Source organism: Mustela nivalis, assembly GCF_964662115.1.
Source record: "Mustela nivalis genome assembly, chromosome: 1".
In the NCBI taxonomy this organism is placed as follows: Eukaryota; Metazoa; Chordata; class Mammalia; order Carnivora; family Mustelidae; genus Mustela; species Mustela nivalis.
Window position 1 is genome coordinate 180,505,754 of NC_139020.1, and position 12,142 is coordinate 180,517,895.

General features: G+C 41.1%; 1 protein-coding gene across 2 annotated transcripts in view; it reads left to right on the forward strand.

Annotated features, from left to right (window-relative positions):
• Positions 1-12,142, forward strand: part of TAFA4 (TAFA chemokine like family member 4) — a 184,732-nt gene that overhangs the window by 156,424 nt on the left and 16,166 nt on the right. For both annotated transcript variants that reach the window (XM_082691333.1, XM_082691334.1), the window contains one exon: positions 8,622-8,777. In XM_082691333.1, coding sequence (XP_082547459.1) covers positions 8,622-8,777 — 156 coding nt within the window. The remainder of the gene's footprint in view (positions 1-8,621; positions 8,778-12,142) is intronic.

A 12,142-nucleotide genomic window follows, 5' to 3' on the forward strand; every position in this document is an offset into this window, starting at 1 on the left:
TGGGATATATCAGCAACTGCTTCTTTGCATTTGTGGGTGGGGCTTTCAGTGGACACACCCATTGGTGCTAGCAATTGGAGAATTGGAGAATAGCTAGGAGTTGGAGAATTCCAAAATGATACCATTCAGTGCTAGTGTTAAGAAGATAGATTGAGATCACAAAAATGGCTCCCACCAGTGTCTCGGTTTCTGTGAAGAGTCTTTGCTGTGTCCTGCCTCTCCAGCAGACTCTCTAAGATCAGTAAATGGACTCTTTTATCTAGGGCTTTTCAAATTGGTGTTTTTGAGATGGTTTCTAGGTCAAGTGATTCTGCACATGAGCCCCTTTACACAGTTTTTCCACTCGCCATAGTTTTCTGGCTCTTCTGAACATAATCTCCATCAATTTTCAAAGCCTGGTATTTTGGGGGCTTGTCTATGCTGTGTGGGATCTAAGGGTTGGGATGCCTGATGTGGAGCTTGAATCCCTCGCTTCTCAAGAAAAAGTTCCATACCTTTGTAATTCCTGCCACTTGTGATTGACTAAGACTGCGATGTTTTTTTCCTGGTGAGTCCATGTCTCTGCTTCTTCCTGTCTCATCGCTGCCCTTTTATCCTTTGTTGTGGAGGCTCTCTTCATGAAATTTTCCAGTGCCTTTTAGAAGGAGTTAGTCCATATATAGTTGGAAATTTATTGGGTTTGTGAGAGGAAGTGAATTCTGGATCTTGCTGTGCTGCCATCTTGAACCCAACTCTTTGGCCCCACACATTTATTTTTGGTTCTATTTAGGCCACTGGCTACCTTTTCTCTTTTCCCAAACTCAACATGTAAGTGATCTTTTTTTTTTTTTTTTCATCATCTGGTTACTATTATTCTTTTGGAGATTTTATCCAGTGTCATGACTTGAGATACTGTCTCATATTGCAAAGGTGACTAACTGTCCACCTTAAAACCAGACTTCTCTCAAATTCCAGACTTAAATGTCTAATTGCCTATTTGACCTTCCTCGGTTAAAATCCAATTGGCATCTAAAATGTAACAGCCAAGCTCCTAGTTTTTTCTTCATTTATTTAACCCCACCTTTTCCGTGTTCAGGTCAACAGCTTTGGGGTCAGCGTGGACTCCTCTCTTCCTCTCACATCTTAAATTTAACCCCTCAGCAAATCCTGTCACTTCCACCTTCTAAATAAATCCGGAACCCAACATTTTCTTATCATTCCCACTGCTGTGACCTTGGCCCAAGCTGTCATCACCTCTCCATGGATTATTGTGGCAGGTGTTATGTCCCTACTTCCATCCTTGCTCCTCTTGGGTCTGTTCCGATCATAATACATCTTCTTAAAATGTAGGTCAGAGCAGGTCATTCTAAGTTCATCATTTCCAGGGCTTCCCATCTCATTGTGAGTAAAAGCCCAAACTCCAACAGTGACCCATGAGGCCCTCTATAATCTGCCCATTTGCCCTCCATTATCTTTCTGGCATCATCTATTAATTTCTCCTTCTCTCATACAGCTAGAGCTATAAGGGCCTCTTTTCGTCTGATGTCTGAAGGACCTGTTTTCTTACTGCTTTAATTTTCACTCAAATATTAGTTTCTGGCCCTCCCTGTTTTAAATTGTATCTTTCCTGCTTTGCGTTTCTTAAATCACTAAAAGATGAAACGTCCTGGAGGAAAAGGATTTGGGGGGGCCTGTCTTGTTCAGCATAGTTACCGTGTACTGGCATAGAGTGAATACTCAACAAATATTTATTGAATAAATGTGGCGACAAAAAACAAAGTCATTTATTCAACATCTGTAGTTTTTCGAGTACCTCAGTGTTCATTAAGCACTTTAAAATTCATAACCGTCATGTAAGGTAGATAATAAACTATTATATATGAGAAAATGAAAGTAAGAGGTTCAATGAAATCGCCCAGCTCTGCAAGCTGACATTCTAGTGCAGCAATTCTGATTCCAAGTCCATTGCTACCTCTGTTGTTACCAAAGGTAAGGAGAAGACTGTGCCCTCAAGAATTTTGTGAGATATTTTGTTTGGTGTCTCTGCTTGTTGAGACCAAAGGCCATGTCTCTTCTTTATTGCTCTGCCCTCACACCCAGCAGAGGCCCTGGCACATGCTAGGGGCTCAGAAGATATTTGTCTCCAAGAGTAAGTTAGGAAGCTTGCCCAGCAGGTGGTCCCATGGCTACGGTAGTTTTACTTTTATACTGTGATAGATGCCTTTTTGACTGAAAGCTGAGTGAGACAGGTATAGGGGGAGAAAGTTGAGAATTATAAGAGAACTACAACCAGGATATACTAGGCATGTTTTCCAAAGGCAATAACTGGCCACTATTGTCTTCTTTCATTTCATGAATTCTTCTTTTCAGCTTTCTTTCCTCTGTTGTGCTTTCATGGAGAGAAAGGCTGAGAATGCCATAGAGAAAAACCATACTCAAATAAAATAAATGCCTTCTAAGAAGATCACTGGAGTGTGAGGCTTCCTTTAAAGGGTATATATTCTTGAGCTGGACAGAAGGAGGAAGGGGAAAAGGGATTTGAACAAAAGGAAAAGGATCCAAGGAAAATAATAGCGTGAAGTAAGTCACCCTAATTTGATGCCTCCTGACTCCCTATCAGCTTTCAAGTAGTTTCAATGGAAGAACTGCTATTGCAAATGAGGTTTTGCATTTTCTCTCTTTAACAGTGGAATGGCCCTGACTGCACTGAGACAAATGGGGATTTCCTTTGTTGTTGGCAACTTTTCTTAAAAGCATAGTTAATAAAAAAAAGATAAGGATTTAAGCAATGCACTCTTCAAAGTTATTCTGTCTTCTTTTAGCAATCCCAAAGTAATCAATTATTGTTTTAAGAATTATAATGTTTTTAATGATGTCCATGTTAACTTTAGTTGAGTGAGGAATTCACCATCTTAACGTGTTATAGTCTTGATAATACTTTAAGTCACCTTTTCTAAAAAGAAAATATGCAACCAACTTTTGTAGCAACATGGACAGGACTGGAAGAGATTATGCTGAGTGAAATAAGTCAAGTAGAGAGAGTCAACTATCATATGCTTTCACTTATTTGTGGGCATAACAAATACCATGGAGGACAAGGGGTATTAGAGAGGAGAAGGGAGCTGGGGTAAATTGGAAGGGGAGGTGAATTATGAGAGACTATGGACTCTGAAAAACAATCTGAGGGGTTTGAAGTGGTGGGGGCCGGTGGGAGATTGGGGTACCAGGTGGTGGGTATTATAGAGGGCACGGATTGCATGGAGCACTGGGTGTGGTGAAAAAATAATGAGTACTGTTATGCCGAAAATAAATAAAAAATTTAAATAAATAAATAAAATGAAATGAAACATGAAAAACAAAAAAAAAAGAAAATATGCAACCGCATTGCATGGTCGAAAGTGTGGAAAGGAATCAAGTACCAATTTTAAGTTTCCCCACTTATATGTCTCCAGGAGCATGGAGAACAGTGTCTTGTGCATAGTACACTATTGAAGTATTGGTTAAATAGAAATAAATATCCTCCCTTCCACCTGCCCAGGCAAACTGGAGGGGAAATGGCCCAGCAATTGACAGAGATGAAGAGATAGCGCCAAGGGGATAGTGTTTTCTTTTCTGTTGAGACCGTTTTGCTTCTGAGAGCAGCTCTACTTTTGGATAACTTAGTCTTACCTGTTGTAATTCACGCCTGTAAGGTAAATCCCATATGAGAAGTTTGAGCTACCGTCTCTCACTCTTAATACTCACATGTGTTTAGCGTTAGCTTTCAAGTTGGATCACCAACCAAAATGTTTCCTGCTGCTGAAAAGAGAGGTGTTTATAAGTGAATTTACGTGCAGTGGCCACTCTTTGGTAGTAATCTTACTGAACAAGCCTCCCTCTTGTACTTTTCCAGAGAATTAAGTTTACCACGAAAGCCATTAATTTCTTGTCTCTTTTAAAAACTTTCATTCCGTGCCCCCATCCAGTTATGACTACATTACATAGTTTTATGATGTTTATGGTGATCGATTTTATGTGACAACTCGAGTGGACCCTGTGGTGCCCAGATGTTTGATCAAACATTATTTTGTGTGTTTCCTTGAGGGTGTTTTGGATGAGTTTAGCATTTGAATTGATCGACTGTATAAAGAAGATTGCTTTCCCTAATGTGGGTAGGCTTCATCCAATCAGCTGAAAGCCTCAGTTCAACAAAAAGACTGACCTTGAGAGAGAGAATTCTTCCTGACTTTGGATTGGGACATTAGTCTTTTCTTGCCTTTGGAAACTGAAACACCATCTTTTTCTGAATCTTGAACCTGCCAGTCTTTCAACTAGTATGACAACATTGGCTTTCCTGGGTCTCAAACCTTTGCACTCAGACTGGAACTGAAGTTTTGGCTCCCCGGAGTCTCCATCTTGCTGACTCATCCTCCAAGTCTTGGGAGTTTTCAGCTTCCAAAATCATGTGAAGCAGTTTCTTACAATAAATCTCTTTATGTGTATATACCTGCTTCATGTGCTTTCTTTCTTTTTGGAGAACCTAGCAGAGGATGAACTATTCAAGTCAAGTATGTAATCTATGCTTTCTGTGCCTAGTAGCCCACAATGTAGCCCTGTCTTCTGCTGTCATTCCTTGAGCACTTTTAAGTACTTGTTTCTGAATACTTACCTCCTACGTCGAGAACTGTAGATTACAAAGAAATGAGGCACATACCAAGACGACAGTCCAGTGTCAATAGTAGAGGAATGACTAGAAATAGTGTCTTTATGGAGTCCCACAAAAACTCTCATCTTGTAGGAAAGTTGTTTTCAATGGGAAACTGAGCCATATCTTGTGGTTTGCTGTGGTGGAGACGCCATTTTGGCTCCCTTTAGTAAAATATTGGCTGCTGTCTTTCCCCTGCATTCTGTGCATCTGTCTTCTTCAGTTTCTAGGTGTGTGACTTAGGCCAAATTAATGTTTGTACTTTTTTTTTAATGTACAAAAGGAATAAAAATAGTACCTACATCGTAGCATTTTTATAAGATCACACAGAATAGTATTTGTAAAAGATTTAAAACAGTGCCTGCAACCTACCCTATTTCATCAAACCTAAGATGCCATCAGTTGTGAGATACACAGCTATTTTGTGTATTTCTAAGAAAGAAAAGCATTGCCAATTACAATGACCAGATGCTATCAGTTGTGAGACCTGAAATATTGAAGTTATGAGAAAAACATTATGTCTTAAAAATCAATGAGGTACCATAGTCAGTATTAAGTAAGTGAAAATCCTAGACCACACAAGCTGATTATTCAGACATATTAGAGTAGGGGAAAAATCTGTTTGCATTTGTGGATTGTTATATAGCAGCAAAATCCTACACCATCTATAATATTAATGAATGTCCCAATCACTTCTCAACTATTCTCTTACTAAAATGCATTTATTTTATTTTCTTAATGGGGTTTAGTGCCACCTTCATGACTCCTCAGGGTCTTTGAAAATCTAAGTCGTGCAGGATGGCTGGTATATGGACTGAGTATTTGCTGCCCCCCACCCAATTCTTATTGTAAAGCACTAATCCCCAGATAAGACTATAAGTCTGTGAGGAGGAATTCAAGGTTAAATGAGGTCATCTGCAAGGGGCCCTAATCTGGAAGAGCTGGTGTTTTTATGAAGAAAAGGAGGGGACAGCAGAGCACTCTGTCCCTGCAACGTGAGGACATACAGGGCACCCGGTTGTTGCAAGCTGCAAAGAACGCCCTCACCAGGAACTGAATTGGCCAGGACCTTGATTTGTTGTTTAAGCCACCTAGTCAGTGTGGCAGCTGAGCAAACTGTGACAGTGGCCAGCAGGGAGGGGAAGGCACTGTTGGAGGACTGAGAATGACTCCACCCCCCCCCCCCCCCCACACACACACATAGTTAGTCATTCAGGGAACATTTGACCTAAAAAAGGTGCTTACTTGTTACTGGAAATTAGAGACAGGGTCTCCTCTTGAACTCTTCCCAGTTCTCGCTGTTCTGCTTACTCAGCACCAAAGGTGCACCCTACTTTTCTGACATTGTAATTACAATTTTTATTGACTTTTTTACTAATGTATCCAACTATGCGTGGGAAATCAGCATTCTTGTTGTGTATATTTAATTAGGTTTCTAGTTTTAATCACTTTATGCTTTCTTCTATAGTACATTGAAAACGTTCTCTCAGGATGGTGGTTTGAGTCTCTGGGTACTATTTCTGCTTCTTTGTGTTTTACAAAGGAAACTTTGCGGGGTGCCTGGGTGGCTCAGTAGGTTAGAGCCTCTGCCTTCAGCTCAGGTCATGATCCCAGGGTGCTGGGTTCAAGCTCTGTGTTGGGCTCTTTGCTCGGCAGGGAGCCCGTTCCTCCCCCACCCCACCTGCCTCTCTGCCTACTTGTGCTCTCTGTCAAATAAATAAATAAAATCTTAAAAACAACAACAGCAACAACAAAAAACAAAGGACACTTTGCCTTAGTAGTCATTCTTGCCAGTGATTGAATTTTGCTTCCACCCACAGTTAACAGAGGAAAAAAGGCTAGAAGTTTTTCAGAATAATATAGAGGTTGTTGTGTGGAAGGGCTAGTTTTATCGATAACAAATATTCCATAATTCAGATATTTAAACTAGTTTTGTGATTTGAAGTACATGCACTGAACAACAGAAACCAAGCAAAGGGTTAGCCCCTGGGAATCTTTGGGGAAGCTTCTTTTTTTTTTTTTTTTTTTTTTTTTTAAAGACTTTATTTATTTATTTGCCAGAGACAGAGGGAGAGAGAGCGAGCACAGGCAGACAAAGAGGCAGGCAGAGGCAGAGGGAGAAGCAGGCTCCCCGCCGAGCAAGAAGCCCGATGTGGGACTCGATCCCAGGACCCTGGGATCATGACCTGAGCCGAAGGCAGCTGCTTAACCAACTGAGCCACCCAGGCGTCCCTGGGGAAGCTTCTTTTAATGAGGAGAAGAGATCGCTTGTAATTCATGGCACAATTCATAGGTAAATAGTGTATGTGACAGTTGAAGGTGCTTGAAGAGGTTGTCTTTTATTAATAAATTCTAAACATTGTCTCTACAACCTAGTTTACATAGTCTCTCCAATCCTGTTACAGACAGATGATTCTTATTTATCTATCGCTGTGTAACAAAGTAGCCCAATTCGTAAAAGCTGAAAACAATCAACATATACAATTTGACATAGTCTGTGGGCATCCAAGATCTGGGAGTGTTTTAGCTGGGTGGTCCTGCTTCAGTATTATCAGACTGCAGTTAAGCTGTTGGCTGGGGTTGGAGTCTTTGAAGACTTTGACTAGAGCCGTTAGACCCGCTGAGGGACATTCTACAAAATAACGGCCATGTATTCTTGACAGATGTCAAGGTTAAGAAAGATTAAGGCCCAAAAAAAAAAAAAAAAAAAAAAGGAAAGATTAATGCCAAAAAATACTTTCTGATTAAAGAAGGCTAAAGAGACGTGACAACCGAATATAATGTAGGTCCCTGAGTTGGATCCTGCACAAGGGGAATAATAGCTAGGAAAGACGTTATTAGGACAACTGGCAAAACTGAGATCATGAAATAGCATCATGTAAATAACATCATATCAGTGTCAAATATCCTAATTTTGGTAATTATGTAAGAGAATGTTTTTGTTTTTAGGAAATACCCACTGCACTGTTAGTAAAGGGGCAGGGGTGTCCTGTCTGCAAGTTGCTCTCAAATGGCTTGGAAAGATGTGTGAAGGAGAGTGAATGACACAACAAAGAGGGTCACTCTTGTTAACAATAGTGAATCCAGATAAAAGATCTTAGTCACTGCTGCTGTGACAAATGACCACAAATTTAGTGGCCTGTTTCTCTAGGTCAAAAGTCTGGCACAGTATAGCTGGATTTTATGCTCAGAGTCTGACCTCTGGGTTAAACTCAAGGTGTCAGCAGGCCTGCATTCTTTTAAGAGAGCTCTGTGGAAGAATCTGCTTGTTGGCCGAACTCAGTTCCTTGTGGGTGTAGGACTGATGTCACCATTTCCTTGCCTTCTGACCCCCAGATCTTTAAGCCAGCAGTGGTGCTTGAATCCTCCTCATGTTTTCAATCTGACTCCCCCTCCTGCCCTCTCTGCTTTTAAGAGTTCAGGTTGAGCACGTTAGTGTACCTGGACAATCTAGGACAGTTTCCTTCTCTTAAGATCAGCCAGTCAGTAATTACTTTTATTTTATTTTTTTTAAGATTTTATTTATTTGAGAGAGAGAGAGAGAGAGAGAGCATGCATGCACACGAATAGGGAGAGAAAGGGAGAAGCAGACTCTCTGCTGAGCAGGGAGCCCGATGTGGGGCTCAGTCCCAGACCCACCAGATCACGACCTGAGCTTCCCAGGTGTCCCTGAGCTAGTGATTTAAATTATATCCACAAAATCTCTTTTGCCATGTAACATAATGGGGTTGATACCAGGGGTTGAAGGTCCTGGGGGCTGAATTTCTGTCCACCACAGGTTTCTAGAAAGTTTTTGCGCTATTCTTAACACCTTAATATATTTTTGAAATGACATCAAAATAAAAAGTAACCAAGATTCTTAAGCATGGGGCAGGAAGCTGGAAAATGTCATGGTACCATTCACATACTTTGTAGCTTCATTTTTTGCTAATGGCACTGGGTCTGTTTTATCCATCAGGTCACCACCAGATCAAGCAAGGGACCTGTGAGGTGGTCGCTGTCCACAGGTGCTGTAACAAGAACCGCATAGAAGAGCGATCACAAACAGTCAAGTGCTCCTGCTTCCCAGGGCAGGTTGCAGGTACAACTCGGGCTCAGCCTTCTTGTGTTGAAGGTAAGCCCTTTCTGGTCAGTTTCTCTACTCTTGCAAAAGTACGTAAAACCACCACCAGCCTCCTTGCTTTCCTGTCTTCACAACGCAAGGAAAACTAGGCTGCTTGCAGGTTAGTTTTGTCCAAAAGTGAATGTCATTGCAACTCCACACATTGCTTGGTGAATAAGGTAAGTTATTAATGATATTTCTCAAGTGGTCCCAATGGGGAGTTCTGTTACTAGACAATCAGGAAGGTATGCTTTGATCTTTTTTTTCTTTCTTCCCCTCCTGTCTCTCCAGATTTTATCCACTGAAACTCTTGCTTCCGTAGATACACTTTTCTCTCTGATTTCAAGCTCTCAACTCAAAAGTGATTAGCTTTTTATTTTTTCTACACACTAATATTCTCTGTATTTCTAGTTTCCTTTTTTTTTTTTTTTTAAAGATTTTTATTTATTTATTTGACAGATCACAAGCAGGCAGAGAGAGAGGGGGAAGCAGGTTCCCTGCTGAGCAGAGCGCTCAATTGGGGCTTGATCCCAGGACCCTTAGATCATGACCTGAGCAGAAGGCAGAGGACTAAGCCACCCAGGTGCCCCTAGTTTACTATTTTAACAAACATTCATAAAACATCTTCTTTGGAGCAACTTCCCTGAGAACAGTTTGGGATCACATGTCATTTATTTGTTGTTTCCAAGTCCCCTAGCAGAGTACTGTGCCAGTGGGTTTAAAAAAAAAAAAAAAAGACTGTTGACAGGTTGTAGGTAGAGGCCTGGGATTGATTCCTTTTGACGCCCCTGGCTTCTTGTAGCACACATCTTGTTAGAAACAAGTATCAGTCCCCAGGGGAAGAGATACATGAGGTTAAGGCCTGTAGCACTTTTCTCCTCAGTGGCATGAAAACTCCCCGAACACGAATGCTTCCCGTCTTACTTGATGCGTGTCTAAAAGTCAGCCATTGGAATTTACATATGCATTCGTAACTCGAGAATCACACAATCAAGAATAATAGCTGACTGACCCATACCCGCCTCCCTGACCAAACACAGGCACAGATTTATGGTCTGTATGGTCATAAAGTAGTGTGTATCACTGTGAAAACTGGGAAGTGAATATGGCCAACTTACCATCTACAGTTTCTCACAGAAACCCTGGAGGCCCAATGCATTGCTGAATTCAGATTTTTTAAAGATAGCACAGTACAGACAGCATCTGTTCCCTCACAAACCTAATGTCTTTTCCAGTTGTACCCGTGAGTCACAGATGCTAATATTTCTATTCTACAATGAAGTACATAGAATATTCTTGCAGAATGGGATAGGGCAAGAATTAGAAGGTCATGTTAAATCAAATCAGGTTTTGCCACCATTATACAGAAGTTCTGTCCGTTTTCAGAGCTTTTTGGATTTGGGGATCATAGGTAAAGGATTGTGGAACTGTAAAAGAAAATGAAGATTTTTAACCTTAAAAAAAAAAGATGCTTGTTTTTTTAAAAGATATTATTTATTTATTTGTCAGAGAGAGAAAGAAAGTGCACTTGTGCACACACAAGCAGGAGGAGGGGCAGAGAGAGAAGCAGGCTTCCCGCTGAGCAGGGAGCCTGATGGAGATCGATTCTAGGACTCTGGGGATCGTGACCTGAGCCGAAGGCAGACTCTTAACTGACTGAGCCACCCAGGGGTCCCAAAAAAAGACATTTCAAAGAAATTTGCTGGGTTCCTGTCTCTCCAACTGGTACAGTCGAGCATATTTATTTTCTCCATTAATTGAGCCCAAACCACACCAATTTTGTCTCCTCAGTCTGTCTCAGATTGTCTGTGCTGCCATCACCCGCAGTAGAGAGCTCCCATTATATTCTGCCAAGCTTGTCCTCCTGTCTCCCATTTTCTGTGCCGCAGCCTTCTACAGAAGCAGGAACTCATCATGTCACTGCCGTATTTAAAACCGCCCTCCAGTGACTTGCCACTATCTTTAAAATAAGATCCAAGTTCTTTACCATGGCTGATGAAGTCTTGCGTAGTCTGACTCAGTCTCCCTCCTCTCTTTTAACTACACTACCCACGTCCAAGTGGGGGCATTTTTGTTTCTTTTGATCTCCACACTCCTACCTATATCCTTTGCCTGAATCATTGCCTCCTTCCCCACAACACACATTTTATCTACTTGATTCCTACTCCCCTTCCATATCTGCTATATGCTCTTGTATCCTTCTGCACTTCCAGTCCATTACCTGTATGCCATTATGTTTTAAGATCTTTCTGAGTGTGGGCCATTCCATAGTCTGCAGGTTGCTTGAGGATGGGAACTAAGTCTCTTATAATTCCCTGCCCCTGCTCTTCCCCCTCCAACCCCCCAAATTGGCTGGTGCATGAATAACTTTGAGCACAGGGGAGAATTGATTCATTTTCAGAAATCACAGATTGTTTTCAAATTCATGATAACCGTGTTTGCTTACTCTATGGGTTTTAAACTTCAAAAACTTATGAATTATGACATAAACTGTAAACTCTTATCCAGCATAGAATCTTTATTATTTTTTTTAAGATTTTATTTATTTATTTGACAGAGAGAGAGGGTTCACAAGGAGGCAGAGAGGCAGGCTGAGCAGAGAGCCCAATGTGGGGCTCGATCCCAGGACCCTAAGATCATGACCTGAGCTGAAGGCAGAGGCTTAATGTGCTGAACCATCCAGGCGCCCCCAGCATAGAATCTTTAGATATAAAAAACTACACATTTTAGCTCAGAGCACTTTTATCCATATCTGGATAGTATAGTTGGTGTGCCAATTAAACTCACTATCTTAGTAAAGGAAATATTAAGACCTTATCCTCCAGTAGCTTTTTTTAATTTTTATATACATGTATTATATGGGCCAGATCTCCTTTGGGCATCACAGTAAGAATAACTACATATCTGTTAGGTCAGTACTTTTATTGTTGTTGTTGTTGATGTATATTTGTGTATTTAAGATCTCTAGAATATGTGGTACATTTTGGTATGACTGTGTTTAACCCAAATGGTATTACATTGTATATTTCTTAATCCAGCGTGTTATCAATATAAATTGTAGAGATCTGGGGCGCCTGGGTGGCTCAGTGGGTTAAGCTGCTGCCTTCGGCTCAGGTCATGATCTCGGGGTCCTGGGATCCAGTCCCGCATCAGGCTTTCTCCTCAGCAGGGAGCCTGCTTCCCTCTCTCTTTCTGCCTGCCTCTCTGTCTACTGTGATCTCTGTCTGTCAAATAAACAAATAAAATCTTAAAAAAAAAAATTGTAGAGATCTCTGTGTGCTAGGACACGTTAACCTATTGCGTTTTTTTTTCAATTGTTCCATAGCATTCCACTGTATTGATAGGTTACAGTTTGTTTAGCCATTCTTTTACTGAAG